A 24,691-nucleotide genomic window follows, 5' to 3' on the forward strand; every position below is an offset into this window, starting at 1 on the left:
CGTATTTTAAATTCACAATAAAGTCTCTCTCAGTCTCGCGCCATCCCAACGTTGACAGTGGCTCGTGTTATCGACACAAAGGCACAGTGATGAATGAGGAAGTCAATACTCAATAGACCGCCGCCGGTCGACTTTGCGCCTCCTGGCGGCATAAAACAGAACAGCAGCCTGGGTTCCTAATTAATTAAAACGACGTGATATAACCGTGCGCGCGTCGCGGCAAAGTGTCCATGAAAACTACAGGCTTCATCTGTATATGTTGACTGTATCATGCCCAGCCTCGGGCAGCGCTATTATTTAAGAATATGTTGACTGTATGAAAAAAATAAAATAAAAAAATAAAATAAATAACGTTTTGTTTTTTTCCGCACAGGGCCTCCCATTTCTCCCAGGCGGCCCTGCCGATCGGGATGTACTTTACGTGAAAAAGATCTTACTGTGGGCCGGTGGGATCCCCCCGAGCATTTCCCCGTTATCAATTGCCATCTGGTAGATCGATATGTCCATTGGCTGATGATAAATCCCCTTATTGCATAGTGAAATCTGCGATCCAAAACGTAATCCAAGCTGCAGGCTGCACATCCAGAATCGAGCTAACTAGAAACTCCATTGAAAGTAAAAAAAAAAATAGTCCACTGTTCAGCCACAGGGCACACTCTATTATCGCGACAGTACCCCTAAGAGGATCTGGCCGGTAATGCACGTTGGCGAATTCAAAGAGTAGGGTAAATCTGCAGTGCCGCTCGGCGACCTTGAATAGGTTATTAAAAATGGAATAAAAGCCAAAACAACTTGCCACGGATATATCCGTCCACAACGGGTGGAATCGAAACACGGAGATCTCCGTGCTTGGGCGGGATTGTAAGGTAAGGTAAGGTAAATTTTATTTGTATAGCGCTTTTCCAGATTAAAATCACAAAGTGCTTTACAGGCAGTAAAAGGTTAATCAGAATAGAATAATCACACATGTTACATCACATACAAGATTGTAGAATACTTCAAAATAAATTAATTAAAATATAATCACATATACACACATGTTATACCACATACACGATCAATTAAAAGCCTGACTGTATAAGAAGGTTTTTAGACCTTGTTTAAAAGACTCCACACTAATAGCAGACCTGATTTCATAAGGTAGCTGATTCCATAGCTTGGGTGCTACGACTGAAAAAGCCCGGTCACCCTTGGTTTTTAGTTTGGTCCATGGGACGACGAGCTCTCCTTGGTCGGAGGAGCGGAGAGTCCTATTTGGGCAGTAAGGGGTTATAAGCTCAGCAATGTAGCTTGGGGCTTCACCTTTTAAAGCCTTGTAGGTGGTGATCGCAATTTTAAAATCAATCCTGTATTTTACAGGTAGCCAATGTAGTGTGGCTAATACAGGGGTAATGTGTTCTCTGCGTTTGGTTCTGGTTAACAATCTGGCGGCCGCATTCTGAATGATTTGAAGTTTAGCCAACGCTGCTTTGTCAAGGCAAGTGAACAGAGAATTACAGTAGTCAATTCGTGAAGAAATAAAAACATGGATAACCTGTTCAAGACAGTGATATGGGATATTGGGGCATAATTTTGCAATATTTCTTAGTTGGAAAAAACAAGACCGGGTTAGTGACTTTAAGTGGTCATTAAAATTTAGAAACTGATCAAAGATGACCCCCAGATTTCTTGAGCTTGGCTTCAGGTAAGCGGCTAGTGGACCAAGTGCAGTCACAACATCAGCTTTTTGTGTGTCTGGCCCGAAGTATAGTAACTCTGTTTTTCCCTTATTCAGCTGTAAGAAATTACTATCATCCATGAATTGATCTTGGAAAAACAATCAACAAGAGCTGACAGCTTATGGGCATTTTGGGGTTTAAAAGAAAAATATAACTGGCTGTCGTCAGCATAAAAATTATAGCAAATGTCTTTACATGAGCTGATAAGCTGTCCAAGGGGTAGCATATAGATGGAAAACAACAGCGGCCCCAGAACTGACCCCTGAGGGACCCCACACGTCAGTGGAGAGGTGACTGACATATGTCCACCAACAGAAACAGAGAAAGACCTTCCTGACAGGTAGATTGTGTTACCCTTCAAGGTCTAAAGTAACTAGCTCCACCTTCTCAGAATTTTCCTTTTTTTTTTGTTACATAATGTCAAATTACAGATTCATACCTTCAAAATAAGCCATCAATTGTCAAATTTGAGACGATAGTTTTCAATCAATGTCCTATCAAACATTCTGGTAAAATCTACTTTTCAGGATAGGACTTGAACTTGATCCAAGTTCATTCAGCCATCTGATGAGAGAACTACACTCCCAGAATTCAATGTGATCATTGTCACTAGAACCATTTCACACCTGGAGCAAAGGCCCAGTCATTCCTTTGTTATTCCAGTGAATGGACCCAGCAGGAGGCCTAGCCTAGCGACAAGCGGCCACTACATATTATCCATACAATACCCAACATATGCACAATTACCATAATTTTACTGTGTTTACAGTATAGTGTATTTCAGAGAGAGAGAGAAAGAAAGAAAGAAAGAAAGAAAGAAAGAAAGAAAGAAAGAAAGAAAGAAAGAAAGAAAGAAAGACCTGTACCTGACTGTTCTTCATAATTTTCTGATTGCACTCGCATTGTTTATGTCCTTTGTATGAGGCTTCCTTGTACTTCTGTTTATGTGGACATAAATAAACATTTCATATGTGTGTGTGTATCTGCGTGGGTGGGTGAGTGGGTGCCTGCGTGGCATCAGTTTGTCTTTCATATGCAGTTCAGAGAAAGTGAGAGAGGGAGAGAGAGAGGGAGAAAAAGGGAGATAAGGAGAGAGAGAGGATATATAGGGAGAGAAAGAAAGAGAGATAGAGGGAGAGAGGGGGAGAGAGAGGGATATAGAGGAAGAGAAAGAAAGAGGGAGATACAGAGGATAGATGGAGGGAGAGAGGGAGATATAGATAGACATGAAACCTAGGTATGTAATTTCATCTTTCCTTGTGACAATATTGTCACCCACTGTACAAGACTGTACAAGAAATTCCTTCTGTAATGTACTGATTTCTTTTGATTTCTCTGTTTGAGAGAGAGAGAGAGAGAGTGTGTGTGTGTGTGCAGGAGAGTAGCTGGGGGGGGGGGGGGTTAGGATGATTCCAAGGGCCCAGCAAATGCCCCAAATTCTTTTATAGATTGGGGGCCCCACATTTTTTAATAGATTGGGGGCCCACAAATTGATTCTTTCATGGGGCCCAGAATCTCCAGCTACGCCCCTGTGACCGCACCTTTCTACTCTAGATAGAGAGCTGTCATCACCGTGATGCGCGCTTGAATGAACTGCGAGATAACTCATAACTCGTACACACACGCACTCTGTCTCTGCCATACAGTAGTTATGTTGTTTTAGCGCGACGTGGGTATATACACGGGCGTAATTCATAAATTAACGTTCCGTCGGGTCCGCGTGTATTCTCGAGAATGATAATAATAATAATGCAGGACCTCTTCAGATTATATTATCAACGACAGACAGTGAGAAACACAACCCCCCCCCCCCCCCCTCTCGCGCTGAAGAATATGCATATTAGATCACTCAGTGATTAACACCTATGCGCTGTTTGTGTGTGTGCGCGTGCATGTACGTGACACGTTGTAGTTTCGGGGAATACAGGGATCATTTAGAACTATACAATTTAGCAAGAATTAAACATATTTACAAGTCGTATTACGTTTAGCAAGTAAGGATACATATAGATTACACTATATGCACTCGAAATTGTCTTTGTTCTATTTTTACAGATTTCTGAAAAACGGGACTTCCTGAGCATTTGTGAGAGATTTAAATCCTTTTGTTCTCCGCCCACGGGTGCAATAAGCCCCGTTGACTCCTAAGGGTTTTTAAGGGGATGCAGACCAGAGAAAGACTTTCGTCTTGTTTACATCATTTTCAATTCATAATGACATTTATGACACACAACATACAGATATACAGATATATATCATGACATTTATGACTTACAGATATGCAGTACTGTATACATAGCATAGAACGCATATTTAGAGATTGTCTATATCAGTGGTTCCCAAACTTCTGTTTTATGCGGACCACTAGATTGTTATCAAGAACATTTGCGGACCACCTCGTATGCAAACAGTAAAACATAAATAAATAAACAACTGACTTAAATCCAGTAATACACGAGACCCTCTTCTTGGACCAAGTAAGGTTTCGTCGATAATCCAATGTACAGTTACCCCCACCTCACCGACCCCACCCACCCACCCACCTCCAATGTACAGTTCCCGCCCCCCACACCACCTACCCAACCCCCCCCCCCCCCCCCCACCTCCTCCAATGTACAGTTTCTTCGTCAAATGTATATACTCTCCTTTTTTTTTACTCTTTTCGTATAACAAACAGTACTGTATTTGTAAATCTGGTATGTCATAAATGTATAGATGTAGCAGTACTGTCTATCTGTATGTCATACATGTTATGATAAATTGAAAATGGGGGACCCTGATGTAAACAAGACGAAAGTCTCTCTCTGGTCTGCATCCCCTTAACAATTGTGTGTATTGAGCTGTACTGTATTGTACCCATTCTGCAATCTGTTGATACAATTTTCAATCAATCAATCAAGACCCGCGTCGCGGGCACTGCATTCCGTTCTCAGAATGGATTTGAGAGAGATGTGTCAGTCATCAGGCTATATATGCGGAGATATTCAGACTCTAGATCTATTTGCAGAGCCAGATGAGATGAGGCAACCTGTGTGATTGGCTCTTGACAACGCACAGTCGTTCAGGAACGATTCATTTTGCACGTACTGTAACAGTACGTGTGTATGCGTGTACTGCGGGAGGTGGCCAGAAGCGCGCAACTAGCCAACTACTATTATATTACTACTATATTAATACAGTCTATTCCACTATATAGCTATAGGTGCTGTATGATGACAATACATTTGATTCCTATCTAATTTTGATCCATCGCAAAGCGCTCCAGCGCTTGAATACGGCCGGGGGATCCGCTCATATACAATGCAGACCCACGGCTCTCGTATTATAATGAGCCCGTGAGGCGTGTCTCTGTATGCAAATGACTTGCGCAAGAATGCGCATCCAGTTTAGAATGAGTGGGATTCACCATTCAAAAAACCTGGGTAAGAACAGATTTGGACTTTAAGAACGGCTTGATGAATGTGGCGGTGGCTTTTCTTATTGTTCTCTTAACAGACAGGTAAGCAAGAATATAAGAAAAATAATGAGAGTATTGTTGAATGAGGCCCATTGTTTATATGTTATCATAGAACCTGCTGGAGTGTAGCCTGCATTGACAGTCATGTTTTACGATATATTCATCTCACCTTCTCCTGATATCTTCATGTTTTACAAGAGTCTATATATTCATCACCTTCTGCTGATATCTTCATGTTTTACAACAGTCTATATATTCTTCTCACCTTCTCCTGATATCTTCATGTTTTACAAGAGTCTATATATTCATCACCTTCTCCTGATATCTTCATGTTTTACAACAGTGTATATATTCTTCTCACCTTCTACTGATGTCTTCGGCCATGTATCCTTCAGGATGTTCTTCAGTTCGTCTCTCAGCTCAGAAACAGCATCAGTCACATTCCTGAAGTCACGTAGAGGATGGACAGCGATACTGGGTAAGTCTGGAGATACACTGGGACTGGAGAAGGACTGGAACCCCTGGATAGAGAGAAATTATATTAAACAAAGAGAGACAGACACTGTAACAGTACTGTATATCTGTATGTCATAAATGTCCTGATTAGATTAGATTTTTATATCTGTATGTTGTGTATGTCATAAATGTCATTATGAATTGGAAATGGGGGACCCTGATGTAAACAAGACAAAAGTCTTTCTCTGGTCTGCATCCCCTTAACAACTGTGTGTATTGAGTTGTACTGTACCCATTCTGCAATCTGTTAATTAAAGTTTTCAATCAATCAATCAATCAGACTCATTTGAAAATCACCTACAGTAAAACTGTAGTATTTCTGTGTTTTTTTTGCTTCAGATGTACAAATGGCTGTAGAAATACTATAGTGAATCACTATATAAATAACCATATACATAGTATTTCTTTGGTAAAACCACAGGAATACTAGTGTTTCACTGTACATTTCTATTGACTTTACTACTGAAAAAAGTACATGGGCAGTCACAGAAATGTAAACGTAGCTGATCGCATCACGCTGGTTTCAACCGGAAAAAATTTGCCGTAAAGTTTGGTTTCTTACATATCTTGATGTAATTTACCATGAAATATCTACAGCAAGAATTCTGGGTCTCAATGAATCCAAAATGTCAATGTGGTTAGAAGTGGTGGAGAGAATAAAAGCTAGCTTATAATGGTAGTGTCTGGTTAGGTGCGAGGGATAGTGGAGGTACTTCTCAAGGTGGGGTCCGGGAGGGGGGGGTTCGAGCTGAGCATATGTGTGTAGTTTTTTTTTTTAGATAACAGGTATTATGGGTATATCTTATATAAGACAACTAACTTAAAGGTGATCTCATTGGATGTGCCCTGACAATTAATGCTTGTATATCTTATCGTGTGTTGTCATGTTTGTTTATATGTTTGTTTAAAAAATTATAAAAAAATTAAATACAAGAAATGTAAACGTAGATATATATGGTTTAAATATGAAAGGCATATTCAGTAGAAACAGTTAGTCCTAATGCTATCTATACGACTGAATAGCTAGTGAACCGGAGTACAATGGATGTGGTTCAAAGACATATGAAAGGCATATTCATCAGAAACGGTTACAGTCCTATGGATAAGACTGAATATCTAGTGAACCTGAATGAAATGGATGTGGTCGTCAGCGTGCTCCAGCTGCTCCAGCTCCACCCCTCTCCTCCTCAGCTCCTCTATCTCCTGTTCCAGTTGCTTCAGGACCCCTTCAGCCTGACTGACTGCAGTCTTCTCCTGGGCTCTGATCAGGTCCTGCACCTCCTTGCGCCTCGTCTGTATTGAGCGGATCATCTCAGAGAAGATCTTATAACTGGCCTCCACTGCTGTCTGGGCTGAACTCTGTTAAGACACAAAGACATGAATGGACTGCACTTTTATAGCACTTTCTTCTAAAGAGCTTTACAACTTATGCCTCACATTCTCACACACACGCACACACATTATCCTCAAGAGCATTATTGAGGATAAAGAGGTCACTTATCTGGGCTTTATTTTAAACAACAAACTTTCTAACGAAAAGATGGCACAAAGTGATTACAAAGGTTAAACCAAAAACATTTTCTTTTTTTATTTATTTCCTCTTTTATATATAGGAACGCTCTGAGGACCCTAGCTGGAGCCTCATTCAGTGTCACTTTGACTACGCTTGCACTTCATGGTACAGTAACATCTCCAAACACATGAACACAAAGCTCCAGACCTCCCAAAACAAACTAGTGAGACTCCTGCACAACCTTCACGTTAGGACTCACCTAACGCCAGCCAACTTTAACAGTCTGGGATGGCTCAGGGTTGAGGAAAGGGTACATCAGCTTAAAATGCTTCTGGTTTTTAAAGTACTGAAAGAAACGGTCCCCAAGTACCTAGTAAATTATTTTAATAAAGTAGGAGATGTCCACAAATACGCCACAAGAGGGAGCCCCACTGACCTGTTCCCGCCGAGAGTCAGGACATGCATGGGGAAAGACGATTTTTTTTTACTCTGCTAATGTAATGTGGAATGCCCTGCCAACATTCCTAAAACTCCTGAATTCCCCTCTCGGATTTAAATCGGCCCTAAAATCATGGCTCAGCAGCAACTCAAATTAGTCTTAATTTGGTTTTTATCTCTTTTATCATAATTTGGTTTTTATCTCTTTTTATCATGAGTTGCTTTTAAGTGTTTGCGTTTTTATTTAATTTCTTTTAACATTAGATGACTGTATGAGTTTTCAGGTTAGGTGTTTTTGTACTTACTTTTAGGGTGTCCTGTCTGTGTACATGTCCATTCGTGTTTTTGTGCCTTTTTATATTCCATGTAAATGGAACACAATGGAAAGAAGCCATGGCTTTATTGTGTTTTATCCATTTGACCAGCGTTATGACACTTTTATTGTTAAAATGTTGTCCTACTGTTGTCAATAAAGTATTCAATCAATCAAACACACACACACCAGTGTCGGCGCCATGGGGGGGCATTCGCGGGCCATGCCCCCCCAGATGGGGCACTGTGCCCCTCCAACCGGCATGGTCAATTATTATAAAAAAATTAAATAATTAAACATTTAATTTTTTTTATTATAGTAAAAGTCAGATGTTTTCCTTTATAAATAGGCTATTTAGCCTATTATTAAACGAAATTAAACAAAAAAAAGTCTTAAAGGAAGTGTATGTTTGATCTCATGCCACGGCTCACGCACGCGTTATTATTGGTCACGTTGAGTTGACAGGTAGGGCGTGACTGCATTTGAATTGATTTTGATATGGGTAGGGCGTGACTTGAGTGAGGTCAGTGAGCGCGAAAGTCAAAGATAGAGTCAGACTCAGGTAAAATATAATAATCACTTCTTGGAGACGGACATACAAATAAAATGGATATACGAAAATGGTTGGCTGGGGCAGGCGCACCTAAGGCTTCTTCACGGCCTCCTCCAAGAATGCCTCCTCCTGGTGAAGGCCTTCCAACATCTAACGTGGTTGAAGAAGTCTGCCAAGAAGCGCCAGGCCCAGGCCCCCCCGGTGCTGCACTTGGAGGTGCTGCATCTGTTACAGCAGAAGCTAACGTGGTGGTTATAGGTCATCATGATGATGATCCACCAGATCCACAACCGTTGGCGGTAAATGATCTCGGGACTGAGCATCCCAAACAAATGGTGTTACAACCATACCCTGCCAGCATGTTTAGCGGTAGGAAACGGTCATTTGTAGCGACGTGGTTCCAAAACAGAGACTGGCTCGAGTACAGTGAACATGCTGATGCAGCTTTTTGTTTCTGCTGCCGGAATTTTTGTTCTATTGGCAGTAGCACCAATCGGAGAGTGGATGGTTTTGTGAATTTTGGATACCGTAATTGGAAAAATGCCACAGAGAGGGACAGGGGATTTCATAAACATGAAACATCAAAGGAGCATCTCTCTAGCTACACAATGTGGAAGGAGCTAACGTTATAGTAGTACCTGGATGGTGCGGGCTAACTGGCTACCGTTCTGGGACTGGGAGCTAACGTTATAGTAGTACCTGGATGGTGCGTGCTAACTGGCTACCGTTCTGGGACTGGGAGCTAACGTTATAGTAGTACCTGGATGGTGCGGGCTAACTGGCTACCGTTCTGGGACTGGGAGCTAACGTTATAGTAGTACCTGGATGGTGCGGGCTAACTGGCTACCGTTCTGGGACTGGGAGCTAACGTTATAGTAGTACCTGGATGGTGGGGGCTAACTGGCTACCGTTCTGGGACTGGGAGCTAACGTTATAGTAGTACCTGGATGGTGGGGGCTAATTGGCTACCGTTCTGGGACTGGGAGCTAACGTTATAGTAGTACCTGGATGGTGCAGGCTAACTGGCTACCGTTCTGGGACTGGGAGCTAACGTTATAGTAGTACCTGGATGGTGGGGGCTAACTGGCTACCGTTCTGGGACTGGGAGCTAACGTTATAGTAGTACCTGGATGGTGGGGGCTAACTAGCTACCGTTCTGGGACTGGGAGCTAACGTTATAGTAGTACCTGGATGGTGCGGGCTAACTGGCTACCGTTCTGGGACTGGGAGCTAACGTTATAGTAGTACCTGGATGGTGGGGGCTAACTAGCTACCGTTCTGGGACTGGGAGCTAACGTTATAGTAGTACCTGGATGGTGGGGGCTAACTGGCTACCGTTCTGGGACTGGGAGCTAACGTTATAGTAGTACCTGGATGGTGGGGGCTAACTAGCTACCGTTCTGGGACTGGGAGCTAACGTTATAGTAGTACCTGGATGGTGGGGGCTAACTAGCTACCGTTCTGGGACTGGGAGCTAACGTTATAGTAGTACCTGGATGGTGAGGGCTAACTGGCTACCGTTCTGGGAGCTAACGTTATAGTAGTACCTGGATGGTGGGGGCTAACTGGCTACCGTTCTGGGACTGGGAGCTAACGTTATAGTAGTACCTGGATGATGGGGGCTAACTGGCTACCGTTCTGGGACTGGGAGCTAACGTTATAGTAGTACCTGGATGGTGCGGGCTAACTGGCTACTAGGGATGCCCCGATCACGTTTTTTGCCACCGATACCGATCACCGATCGTCTATGAGCCATATCGGCCGATACCGATCGTTTTTGGTTTTATAAAAAAAAAAATATATATATATATATAAAAAAAGATATTATAAAATATTATAAATTATATAATCATACTTGTAGTATTATCTGCGAGACAAGTCAAAATGCTCGCTATCTGCAAACAGCTCCACTGTCTGTGTGTACTCGAGTAGCCTCCAGATGCAGCCAGGATTCTCCGGCGCTGCAGCTGGACCCTATTGGTATACTGTGCTTTGGTCAAATCACATTCAGCATGCCTTCAGCTCGAATACGCATCGAATCAATGTTATAAGCAGTGTTGTGCTAGTTACTGAAAAATAGTAACTCAGTTACTTTACTAGTTACTTCATTTCAAAGTAACTTCGTTATTTTATTAGTTACTTACACCCAAAAGTAATGAGTTACTGTGAAAAGTAACTATTTAGTTATTAAAAAAAAAAAAAAAAAAGATTGCTCCCGAGTCCCATGCCCCAGATACTCAAAATCGGTTGATCAACTTGACAGTTTCCATTCCCATCACTGAACTCTGCTAAGCAATGTGGTCTAGATACAAACACAAATCTGACACAAACAAATGTTGTCCCGAGTCGATATAATAAGAAGTGCGCCGGTTGAAGGAACAGCCTTGATGTCGCCGGAGCGTTTCATTATAACCATCTTCAGGGCTCTACAGTGCGACCATATTGCTCGCATATGCCCCTAAAAATATGTGCGTGCGAACATGCAAAATCAAGTACTCGCACAGCGTGCGAGTGGGGCCAGCGAGTGCAGAGTACAGCCTCTCATTCGTCCTTTTTTTTCTCCGCTGCGAGAATCGTTAAAAAACTACAAGTCCCACAGTTCACAGCCGCATAAACGTTCCAATCACAGTAGTTTCCTGTGGTCACGCGACTGGAAACCGAAAGTAATGATCAGCGGCTGCGTCACTGTCTGAGTCAAACAATAATACAGCCATGTCGAAGCCCATTCATTTTTATTTTGCGCGAAAGATACCGGAGAATGAGAAGTCAGGCGAGGCAGCTCATGTTACAGAGGTGATGGTTAACGTTAACCAAGATACTGACGCTAGCCAGCATGCTAGCGAAGTTGGCCAAGCTAGCGAGGCTACACCCACTGTAGCACCCAATGTAGCCACTGTAGCTAGCGAAGCTACACCCACTGGAGCCGGAGGGAAGACATACAAATTTAACGTGAATTGGCTAAACATTTCCCCATGGCTAGAGTTCGAAAACAATGTCATGTTTTGTAAATATTGCAAAGTAGGATCGATGCATTGCGATGCATTGTTACACCCCTACAACTGGCCCACTGTGTATGTGTGTACAGCTAACTTGGCTAGCGTTATCAACCGCAGAGGTGGGCAATGGGTCCAGCTGTAGCGCCGGACGGCCAGAGTGCAAGCGGTGTGGCAATAGGGTCCAGCTGCAGCGCCGGACGGCCAGAGTGCAACGGTGTGACGTCGTAATTGGCAGAATCGACTGTCAATCAATGGTCTACCTGACACGCAAACTACTGTACTGGAGGTGTACAGTATTTCAATAGGCAACCCTGAAAGGATTATTTTTCTAAAAGAGCAACACTAGCTCCCCCCTCTACTGATGGCCCTGGTTGTAAAGCCAGTGTCTCCTTTTTGTTCAATATCACTGCCTTTCTTATTAGGCCTAGTTGTTGGCTACAACTTTGCCATAGTAGGCATTAATCACTTAATTAATAGTTCAAATGTCTGTCCCATTCCCGTTTGCACACGCAGATGATACACACACACGCACACAGTGGGCCAGTGACTTTGGTGGTATGTGCTATTGCACAGATGTGTCCCGTTTGCACATGCACGCACAGTACAAATATACATTTACTTTTGAAAATAAAAATAAACTGTTACTTGACATATTTTCACTGTGCTCCTAAATATTTTTGGGTGCTCCTAAATTTCTTTGTGTGCTCCTAAATTTTTCATTTAGGAGCACCTGTGCCCCTAGTGAAAAAGGTTAGCGTAGAGCCCTGATCTTGCAACGTTGTTTAAGATATCAATCAAAGCATTGCAACGTTAGAATAGTTAGGATATCAATTGTGCATGAAAGGACTATATTTATATTGTTTGATTAGTATTATGAGATTCCCTGGCAGATTTCGTACAGTCAAAATCCGTTGATCAACTTGAGTTTCAGTGAACACATTGCACTCACCAAAGTCTGCGGTGGTCGTAACGTTAGTCCAGCGGACTCCAGCAGCCCCTCAAACATGTTCTTTATCTCGTTTCCATGTTGTATATTAATTATCTCTCCAAGTAGTTGCTAAATGGTTTGTTAGTTCATTACTGCGTTCTTTTTATGTAGATTCATAGCGAGCGTCCTCCTGACTCCGTTTGATTTGTTTTGTTTACTATAGAGAGCGTCTATTTCTTTCCGTAGCCGCATTTCTGGTTTCCGCATTTCTGATTGGCCAGTGGCCACTGACTGACGCTCTCTGGTCAGAGAACGTCAGAGAACGTCAGTCAGTGGCCAATCAGAAATGCGGAAACCAGAAATGCGGCTACGGAAAGAAATAGACGCTCTCTATAGTAAACTTACAAAACAAACGGAGTCAGGAGGACGCTCGCTATGAATCTACATAAAAAGAACGCAGTAACGAACTAACAAACCATTTAGTAACGGTAACAGCGTTACTGAATTTAAAAAGTAATGCGAATAGTTGACTGGGTAAATGAATAGTTGACTGGGTCATTGTTTAAACAGTAACGTTAGCTCACGGAGGTCCGCTCTAGACTACAGCAGACTGCCCGAGGCAATAGGAGCCTCTGTGTTGATGCGAGCAGAAGCACGGACTGGGGCGGATATGACTCGTTGCCAAGTTTAAAAAAAAAATAAGAGTATCATATCAACCGAACGTTGCTAACTGCCGGAGCCATCGATATTATGACTGGAGCTGCGCTTGGGGCGGAAATGAGACCCGCACAGGATTTTCAAAATAAGAGTATCGATATGAACTACACGCCAGGTGGCGGGCAGACCTCTCAGTGTCACTCGCCAAACCGAAAATCTGCCCGCCGGGTGGCCGGGCTCCAATTTCGTGCCCTGGCTACGGAGCTAATAGAGTGTACCATCCAGCAACACTGAAACTGACTAACGCTAACGTTATGCCGAGTTCATCATTCATACTACACTACACGTATGAACTCGACATAGCGTTAACGTTACTCCGTTTCCATGAAGTGTTTAATTAGCAGCAATCTGTTCTGTTGTTGAAAATTTTACGTTAAGGTAGGTATCCGACGCACTTCCGGCAAGGACAGGAAGCAGTCATGAAATCGTTGTAGTAATTTTTTTGTCTTATTAACTAAAAGATTTTAACAAAATAAAAAGCAGCAGCACTATTGCATAACCGAGTCATGTTTGCTATGTATTTCTTTCTTTAGGGGAGTAGGACATTTGTTTCACAGTTTTAGCATGTTTTATAGATGGCCAGGTTAAACACAGGTTGTTTTTTTAAGAGGGGGGGATTGATTTGATTGAAGTTTATTTCAAATATGCAACACAACAAACAAATATCAAGTACAGATATAGCCATAAGCCGTTCAAATAAGAAATTGTAAAAAAAAAAAAAAAAAAATGTAATTTAAATATTTAAATAATAATCTAAAAGAACCGATAAGAGTATCGATAAAGCACCGAACCGTTAAGCAGTATCGATAAGAGTAGTAGTATCGATAAAATCCTAACGATACCCATCCCTAGTGATTACGAGTTAACGAGTTAATACAGTCACTTTTTTTTTTTATGCGCCACACACGCGGGCCATCGCACCAGTGCTACTGAGGTAAATCCATTCATCGCACAGACTGACGTCAGTGTAGCACGTGCAACATATATCTCGCACTGTACAGCCCTGGTGGAGAGGGATGAAGAATAGGGCAGATACAGGAAAGAAGGCTCTGGCAGGATTGGATCCCAGGCTAACAGGGGTACATGTGGTTCCAGAGGTAGGGTCCTAACCACTACACCATCTCTGGGCACAGTGTGTCTTGCTCAAGGACACTTCGGCATGCTTCCAGGAAGAGCTGGGATCGAACCGGGAACCTTCAGATTACCAGACGACTGAATGCCAAAAAATGCATGCGTGTCCTATGTGTCACCCATCTCGCATGTGTGTGTTCGCTGCATGACGATGTAGCAATGTGCTACAAATAAAGACTTCTTCTTCAAAGTCCAGTTTCATATGACCTCACCTTCAGTGTCTCCACAGCCAGTCTGAGTGCTTTCAGCTCCTTCTCTCTCTCCTGGACTCTCTCCTGGACTTTGAAAAGACTCTCCCCCAGCTGTTTCTGGAACAAATCAACGTAGGAAGAATAGTTTTAGTTAGGGACTTCATTTAAAGCTACACTAGAGACAGCTTTATCTATAGTGTAAGATTGGCACCCTGTGGCCATGAAAGGTAATTGCATCTTGTGCAACATGGCAGATGACAAAACGGTAACAAACTAGAATGGGTGCTCGTTGGAGCACATTATGTCCGCGACATGCTATATAGTTGGGAATAAATATGTCCCCCCCAATAAGTGAAGGAGGTATGGCATGTGTACATATGTTTTATATTGTCTCTTGTGGCCTATTCAGGAAGTGTGTGAGTCACAAGTGCTTTCTTGCAGTTTGTGGTTTTCATTGGGATTGATGTGCCTTTAGCAAGTTGCTTCCAATAGAAAACGCTAGCGTTTACTCTGACTGCCCAACCAGAAGTCATGTCATGATTTCTCAAAACACAACTGAGTAACACTAGCTGGTTACTGGAAAACGATAGATGTGCTTCCAGCCTATCACAAAATGAACTCCTCTCACACCCAAAATGTCTAATTTATATATTGTAATTTTCAAAATGATAATCATTGCCCCAAGCTGTTGCAGAGTAAAACAATTGGGCTGTTGATGAGATCGCACTGGGTGAGGCTTGGCCATTGCACTTTGTTTGTGCCGACTCCTGTGAATGCAGAGCAAAAGGCGTTGTCTCTCTGGTGGTAAAAAGGTGAACCATAAACTCTCCACTAGGCCTGCCACGATAACACATTTTGCTGGGCGATTAATTGCCCCCGAAAATATCGCGATAAGCGATATTATTGCGACCGGTTAGAGAATTTTTTTTTGGAGAAATTTATTTCCCAAAACTTTTATTTTGAAGCCCACCGCTCCGTCTTTTCCGGTGTTTTAGACTTTTATTTTGAAGCCCACCGACCGGACCGGAAGTATTGTTGTGATTATCAGGTACTTTTTGGGTACTTTTTTAGTCCCTGCTCTGTCGTGGTTCCAAGCGAGTAGAAGTGGTACCAGAAAAGTCATGTGAAACACTGCAGACCACTGATTGGTCAGAATAGAGACGCGTCACTCGTTGGAGAGTCTGAGGGAGTCTGAACGAAAACAGAAAGCCGCCATCTTTAATGTCTCGCATAGGATTTCATAATCATTGTTTGCAGCAGGCACAAGTGCAATAAACAAAGGATACAGTCACTGTGTATTCTGCCTCATTTATTGATTAAACAAAACCGACATCAACACAATTTGCCACCGAGCGGAGAGTTTAGTCTCGCAAAAAGATCGCTGACTTGTTAAGGCTTGTTGTTAGGTTAGGTGCTAATGTTGTGCTAGCGTTTTAGCATGGCTATCGTACATAGCGTGATCAATATAACTCGCTATTGTTTGTATGAGTAACGTTAATGCTAGTAGAATAGACACAATGAGGGGTAACGTTAGCCCCACGGAGCTCCTGTGCTGTGCTCTGTAGTAAAGCCAGCGGCCCGCCTCCCAACACGGACAGTGACTGACAAGGGGCACTGGTTCCGCCTCATTAAAACAAACGCGCAAATAGCAATTAATCGCGCCCGTCAAAATCATTGCATTCATTTTAATTATCGCGGCAATTAATCGATTTATTGCTTATCGCGGCAGGCCTACTCTCCACAGAGGGACTAAATAAAAGTCAATGGAGAATGCTGGAAATCCCTGTTGCCTGACTCATGCCTCTGTAACGTTCTGCTTCAAAGCACAGGCTGATCGGCCCTATAGTTTGTGAGATAATTGCAACATATAATATAACTGATGTGCCATACAGACCCTCATCTGCACATTTTATTACATTGTTTACCTTCTCAAATGCGTATACACAGTTTATTTTGTATTATACTTCTATTGCCTATATTTATGTCTTTCTACTATTAACCTACCCTGTGCCAGGTTGTGGTCTATTTTCCTCAGTAATCGTTTCACTTGTGTTTCATGATGATCTAATTAAACACCTTCGTTCATTGTGGACCTTCCTCATTCTTTAAATGTGATCTTCGTCATGAAGTAGATGTTCTGGTCCTACCTGTTTCTCAGTCCTCTCTGCTGCAGCTGACACCGTGTCGTGGCCTTTATGTTCATCCACGGTGCACAGATAACAGATACACTGCTGGTCCGTACGACAGTAGACCTCCAGCAGCTTGTCGTGACTAGAACACATCTTGTCCTGCAGTCGGGCCGTGGCTTTTACCAGCTTGTGCTTCTTCAACACGGGGATACTGTGGTGAGGTTGGAGGTGGGTCTCGCAGAAAGAAGCCAGACACACCAGGCAAGACATGAGGGCCTTGTGGCGTCTGGTTCCAGTGCAGAAATCACAGGCCAGGTCTCCTGGTCCGGCGTAGGTCAGAGCAGCAGAGGCAGAAGCCTGCTGGCCCCCTGTCCTCTTCAGCTGCTCCACCACCTAGGAGGACAGAAGGAGGACGGCTCAGTCACGATGACCATGGCACGGCACCTGGCAGGAGCACTTATTCAAGGGTACTACGACTATGCTTGCACCTCATGGTACCAAAGCACCTCAAAGGCGCTAAAAACTAAATTACAAACATCACAAAACAAACTGGTCAGACTACTGCTTGACCTTACCCCTAGAACCCACCTCACCCCTGCCCACTTTGACAACCTAGGATGGCTTAGAGTAGACGACAGAGTACAGCAGCTTGCAATGGGCCTGGTCTACATGATACACTACACGACTAAGGTACTCATGTACATGTCAAAATACTTCCCAAAGGTCAGTGAATACCACGACCACAACACCAGAGGGAGCTCTACGGGAGACTGCAATTCGAAACTGGCCCCTTAGATGGGAGGCCGAGTCAGTCTAAAGTGAACTTGATTGATCCATGTTGGCAGACTACACAATTCTTTGTGTGTAATATCTAGTTATTATGTTGAGTCAAAATACGTTTGTTGGCCAGCCGTCTGTTGGTCATCGGTGTTCGTAATCTTACATTTAAATTAAATGTTTTCTCATGCATATCTTTGGACACCTCTAGCTGATAAACCAATCAGGATACAGAAACGGGATTTCGGGACCCCAAAATTGTCAACATGAACAACGGAGAATGCATCTGACTGGAACGCTAGCTGATTATACACAACATGAGACAGTAAATACTAGGGATGTCCCGATCGCCTTTTTTTGCTTCCGATCCGATCCCGAGCATGTGATTTTAAATATCTATCGATCCGATCGTTTCCGATCCGATCTTTCACATTAGTAATCAATTTTGACGCATTTTTGTCAGAAACTGGCAGAGCGAGACAAGCCCATCTGTTGCTTATAATAGTCCGGGGCGCGAGAGCGGAGGCTTTTGTTATTACATTCACCCTGAGAAATGTGCTTCTGCTTCATATGAGAAATATTAAAAGTTTCAATATATGTTTGCACATTAGTATACATTCAGTGTTCGACTTACGTAATGGTCCATTCTGGTCTGAAACGCCGACGATAAACCTCAGTCACGTAACGTTATCCTCCAGGTGAAAATTTAGTCAGAAAACTTCGCCTCCAGCCTGCTGCTTCATGAGTTTTTCCTCCACGCGGAATCTCCTCCTTGCAAACATTGCAACTGGCTTGACTTTCTTTTAAAATGCTTAGTTCCAAACCTCTGACATTAAGTCTAGCTGCTCAAGTCAGTGGATATTAACCGTGTTTCGGGAGCGACGTGTTGTTGTTGTGGTCGCGTGTAGCGTGTAGCGTCTAAATTAAAGGGAATGTTTGTTGCAACGGTGAAAATTAAAGGGGAATGTGTTTGTTGTGGATAATTATTCTGCTCTGTGTGACAATAAATACATTAATGATGATATATTATATGTACTTTAAAACCAAAACTAAGGCCTCCGTATGAGTTTAAGACGTGGACATGGTCATGTTTGTTGAATAAAATTTTTCTTTTTTTGACTGCCGATTCTTATTATTATTTTTTCCCGATCCCCGATACTCTGAAAAGCACGTGATCGACGCCGATTCCGATCACGTGATCGGATCGGGACATCCCTAGTAAATACTATTGTAATAAAACGTTCAAAACTATGTTCAATTTGTGTATTGTTTTGTTACTATATAAGATTGTATTTCGCACTGTATTAACCATAACGACGTCACAGATGAGCTTTAGATGGTTAACGTGATATTAACGCTATCTATCCGACGGTCCAACCTAAATACTATTGTAATAAAACTTTCAAAACTATGTTCAACTTGTGTTTTGTTTCTTACTATAAGATTGTATTTCGCAAGCCATACCGACGTCAGGTGAGCTTGCTATCCATTAGATGGATAACGTGATATTAACGTTAGATCTAACCGACCACAATTTGATTCGAAATGTATTACATACCTCACTTTGTTGGTCTCTCTCTGGTCTGCATCCCCTTAACAATTGTGTGTATTGAGCTGTACTGTATTGTACCCATTCTGCAATCTGTTAACCGTTTTCAATCAATGTCAGACGTCTATAAAAAAAACGATTGAATTGCTCAGAATTTAAAATTATGTATAGGACATAATAATATTAATATTATTCCCCAGTATGACACAATAAACACAGAATGAATGCTACCAAAGAGAATGCTATATGCAATTTGTGTATAAAGTGTGTATTAATCCTGTAACATGAGTCAAGGTCAGATCTAGCCTGGCATAGAGAACAGAATGTTGATTTTTTGATGTTCAAGTTTCTTTATTAGTTGTCATACAGAAGTACAGAATACTTTTATATAAAATGCTTCTTTCTGTTTTGCTCCAGAGATTGTGCTAGATAAAAATAGAAGTCAAGTACGTAGACAAGTGTTCAATATATACATACAATGTACAATGCAGAGTAGAAAAGTAACTGAGTTACAATACAATATACTATACAGTACAATGCAGAAATGGGATGAGGTACAATTTACAGTAAGGTGTAATGAGGTATGGGTTGTAGTGCATATTCTTTGCCAATAAATATAAAGTGTGTTTAGGTGTTCTAAAGTGGGTGCTGCAGTGAGTTGTTTGTTTAAAGTGAGTGTGTGCGTGTGGATGTGTGTGCTGTGAGTGCATTTGATGGTTGTTACATAGTGTTATTGTCATTTGTATGTGTGTAATGTGTAACTAGTACAGTGAGAAGGCATTTGGCGATTTCTTTAAACAACGTCTCCTAACAGATGAGGTGGACTTCCATGCTCCTGTAAAAAAGATGAAACTCAAAACCTTCAAGGACACAACAACATCAAGTGTTACCAAGGTGAGAGGCAAGGAGATGGCCCTGAAAGCAGACCGAGACCTCTTCGCCAGGCTTATAGTGGTGGGAACAGTCAGGAAGATTGACATCGGGGAAATGTTAGTCTACAGTCTGGGACCCTTCCCTGCAGCCATAGCGAACATGGATGGCTCTATGGTGAAAACTGATAAAGCCAAGTTAATGCACTTTCTCGAGGGATCAGTAAATCCACCCGCCACAGTTGAAGTCCCTGATGGCACAGGGGTGGAGGTGTTACCACTACAAACACTGTTCTCAATACAGGAGGAAGCAGACACCCGACTATTGCTTCACTGTGCTCATGTCTCTCAATACAGTTCCCATGTGGTGATCAGCAGTCCAGAGATTTCTTCGAGATTAACTGGATGTCACTTCCTACAGCCTCAGTCGCAATCCTGGAACTTGTATACTGCTCCTGCAAAAAAAACACAATGCATGAAGAGGCGATGCACATGCAAATCAAACAACCTACCATGTACAGACATGTGTCTGTGTTTGGACTGTCAGAACACTGTATCTTCTTTTTTTCATATATTTTATTTCTTTTTTGGAAGGCACAGGTACAGGCATACAATGCACATTGTTGGTTCCAGCTATCTATTGTTTGATAGTTTGCACCATTTAATCTAGCTGTAGAAAGCTCCATTGTTACAACATCAGCTAATAACCGTTTCCAGTGATTAAAGGGCAGAGAATGTGGAGCTTGCCATCAAAGTGCCAATTTTTTTTCTCAGCAGTACAACAGGGAATATGTTTTTGTAATACATGTTACTGTTAAAATAAATAACATGTTATTTTCACACTTGTTATTGTGTTATAAATGTTGATTGATTGATTGATTGAAAACGTTATTAACAGATTGCAGAATGGGTACAGTACAGTACAGCTCAATACACACAATTGTTAAGGGGATGGAGACCAGAGAAAGACGTTTGTCTTGTTTACATCAGGGCCCCCCATTTGTAATTCATAGTGACAACAGCATCTAAAACAAAGACCGCTATTACCATAGTGTAACACACAGCAAGAATGTGAAACAAGTTACTATTATTAGTATTGGGTTAGAGTTGTTTGATTTACACTAACGTAATGTTAAAGTTAAAATGCTAACGTAGGTAACGTTAGTCTTTGTGAGCTGTGGCTACAACATTTTCCAATGTGTAATCGGACGTCAAAACGGACTACATATAAACTGCTGATGACTCATAACTTCCTATCACGTTTGAATAATGCTGTAAAGTTAAGTAAAAATGCATTTCAATAGTAATAGTAATGAATTGAGAGCTTACCGAATGCAGAGCTATCCAGTGTTGTGAACAGACGAGTAGCAATATTTACTTCCTGGTTCCAGGGCTTGAAGAATGTCATTGGGAGAAATCAAGTCACCTGACGTTGTAACGCGTTTTGATTGGTTCCGCAGCAACGCCCCTTTTCACAAACGTAGGTCGTTTTTATCTTATCAACACATTAATTTCATAAAGATATGACCCAACAACCGTTGCCAACAAACGGAAATGTGTTATTATAGTATATTATGTAGTTCATATTACAATAACATATAGTCTGTTTAACCAGATCAATCATTTCATTAACGGAAGCCTCTAGAGACCTTCGGCCTCCCATCTACCTGTAAATGTCCTAACCCAACCCCCTCCAATGTACAGTAAATGTCCTAACCCAGTAATACACAAGACCCTCTTCTTGGACCAAGTAAGGTTGTCGATAATCCAATGTACAGTTACCCCCCACCAGGGTACAAAATAGTTACACGCCCAGCGCCACAGGCGTGTAGATTTAATGTTTGGCCATCATAAATTAAGGCCTGGGCGCCATCTGGCGGCCAACTAAATCCACTGCATGGGTCGGGATTAATATGATGCAGGGAGTAGTCCAGCTGAGCGGGAGAAATGTCGTGGGAGCGGGCGGAAGTTGCCCAATCAGGAACAATCTCCGGGGCTGCAGCTGGACCCTATTGGATGCGGGCGTGGTGAGTTGAAACGAAAGTGAAACTGTGTGTGTGTGAGATGCGCTCTGCTCACGAGATCAAGTTTGTAACATGAGACGCACATGAGATCTGTCTTCATCCGTTCTTTAGCCTACTACAAAAAAAACCTGCAATCGCGTTTTTGATTGTGCTCTGATATTTAATTTTGCATTTGATTTGACCAAATATGTGGAGGCATATTCCCGGAGTAGCTCCCCCGGGTCCCCCCTCAAAATTAAGAAAAACAGGCGACAACATTAACGTTGACGAGTCAGTTGCTACCACCAGCACCACCGATAACACTGCACCTGCTACTAGCGTCGGTGTAGTTAGGAAATTTAACCAGAAATGGTACACATCTGATTCCGGGAAACCACGAGAATGGCTTAAATTTGAGGGGGGGGGGGGGGTAATGTTTTGTATACCATGTCGTGCCAAAGCAACGGATAAAAGAAAACGAAATTCATTTGTCATCGGGACGTCGGTGATGAAACTGGAAGCCATCAAAAGCCACGAGACGTCACGCTGTCACAGGGACTGCTCTGTTAGATACAAAGCACAGTCTACTCCGCTCCTGGCTGCTCCGACTGTTGACCAAGCTGTCAGAGTCGACTCTGGCTAAAATGCGGATACTATTCCGTAATGCCCACGCTATAGCGAAAAAATCAAGACCATACAGGGACTTCGCCTGGATGTGCGAGTAAGTTTATTGTGTTTTTTTTATAACGTTAGTCCAGCATGTTCATATAGGTGTGTCGGCTTTCACTTTCAGCTAATTATGGTTGTAAAGCCTACCCAGTGGAATTGTTTACATAACAATGCATGATATTATATATTATTATATTATTATTCCATACAAGGCTGGATGCATTACAGACTCCGCTAACATCCCTTGTTGCCTTGTAGGTGGCAAGTATGGATTTGTTTATCTTGTTTGAAGTTGTTTTAATATGTTCTTTAATTCTTTTGCTTCCATATTGTAAATAAATTCGCAATAAATTATTTGCATTTAAAACTATTAACGCTGACTCATTCCTTCAGTCCACTCAAAATTAGGCTAATATTCCTTATGTTGTTTATGATATTAATTGAAAATAGCATACGAGAGTATTATATAGTAATAATAACACAACACATATACTAAAAAGCTATTTATAATTTTTGGCTTGTAAAAAATCTGGATGGCTGGTAGTTTTTAAAATCTACCAGCCAAATGGCTGGTAAGTCAAAAAGTTAAGTTTGTTCCCTGCCCCCCACCCCGCCTACCCATCCCCCCCCACCACCTCCAATGTACAAACCACAAAACAAGGAAAACATAACGTCATCTGTAATGAGAAATTACATATTCTGTCTCTCTTTATGTACATGGGGGGGGGGGGGGGGTCAGTGCCAATACGCAAAATGAATGGCCTACTGACAATCAGAGCTATTTGTTGTTATTGAGTCTACTATTAGCATAAGTTACTTCATATTGCACACTGACCAAAAACTTCAGATTCAATCAAAGAAATGTAGGCCAGGAAAAAAGTTCTGAAATGTGTAGGAACACTGTATGAGGATTAGTATGGTTAGCATTGGTATTATCGCACATTAAAAATGCCCCTATGTTAAAAAAATTTATAAGACAAAAGGCCAGGGGAAAAAAACAACTTTTTGAACTTTTAAAACAAACCTTTTAGTAAACACTAAACACACTGAGGGCCCTCCCCCAGTTTTGGGCCATATAGGTCATCTGGTCCCCTCTTAAACTGGTAAATGGTGCATTTATATAGTGCTTTTATCCAAAGCGATTAACAATTTGTTCCTCACATTCTACCATTCACTCACACATTCACAGACCGACAGCAGAGCCATGCAAGGTGCCAACCTGCTCATCGAGCCACTCACTGGCTCGAATAGAACCGGCAGACCATTTCTTCGTTCTACGAAAAGACCGGACGGCATTAGAGTCACTAAAGAAGAAAGGAGGCGGCATCGCCTTCATGATAAACAAGGAGTGGTGCGATTTAGGCAACACAAAGGAAATGTCTAACCACTGTTCCCCAGACCTGGAGTTTATCACGATAAAATGTCGACCCTTCTTCCTCCCAAGAGAGTTAACGTCCATCATCCTCATCGGAGTGTACATTCCACCACACGCGAACACTGAGGTCGCACTTTCAAAACTTCACGACGAGGTAAACAAACTCCAGGCAGCTAACGTTGACGCGGCCATTTTGGTCTTGGGGGATTTCAACAGCGCGCGTCTTAAAAAGGTGCTGCCGAATTTCTATCAGCATGTGACCTGTCCCACCAGAGGCGAGAACATATTAGACCATGTATACTCGCAATTTAAGAATGGGTACAAGACACAGGCTCTTAGTCCATTCGGTAAAAGCGATCACGTTGCAATTTTTCTTTTGCCTAAGTACAAACAGTGTCTCAAGCGAACGCCGGTGGTCTCGCGAGAGGTTAAACGTTGGACCGTGACGTCAGTAGAGTCACTCCAAGCAGTGCTGGGAAGCACAGAATGGAGTGTACTCCGTGATAACACAGCCAATATTAACGAATACACCGAAACGGTGATTGACTATGTCTGTACTCAGGTAGAAGTAATAATCCCCACCACCAAAATTAATATCTACCCAAACCAAAAGCCCTGGGTAGACAAATCCGTCCGTGAGGCTCTGAAAGTGCGCACATCAGCATACAACACCGGGCTGGTGACAGGCAACATGGAAGAACACAAGATGGCAAGATACAACGTCAGGAGAGCAGTAATAGAGGCAAAACGGCGCTACAGGGATAAAGTTGAACTTCAGTTTGAACAGGCTGACTCTAGAGGCATGTGGCAGGGCCTCAGAACAATGACAGACTACAAAGGAACCCCCCT

The 24,691-nt window shown here is 42.3% G+C and overlaps 1 protein-coding gene across 1 annotated transcript in view; it reads right to left on the minus strand.

Moving 5' to 3' along the window:
- LOC311237580 (E3 ubiquitin/ISG15 ligase TRIM25-like) overlaps positions 1-24,691 on the minus strand; it is a 37,440-nt gene that overhangs the window by 10,489 nt on the left and 2,260 nt on the right. The window contains exons 2-5 of the mRNA XM_084338423.1: positions 16,619-16,993; positions 14,493-14,588; positions 6,817-7,050; positions 5,537-5,696 (exon numbers count right to left, since the gene is read on the minus strand). Of these exons, the coding sequence (XP_084194549.1) occupies positions 5,537-5,696; positions 6,817-7,050; positions 14,493-14,588; positions 16,619-16,993 (865 nt within the window). The remainder of the gene's footprint in view (positions 1-5,536; positions 5,697-6,816; positions 7,051-14,492; positions 14,589-16,618; positions 16,994-24,691) is intronic.

This window comes from Notolepis coatsorum, assembly GCF_963971535.1.
Source record: "Notolepis coatsorum genome assembly, contig: SUPER_11_unloc_1, whole genome shotgun sequence".
NCBI classification, from domain to species: Eukaryota; Metazoa; Chordata; class Actinopteri; order Aulopiformes; family Paralepididae; genus Notolepis; species Notolepis coatsorum.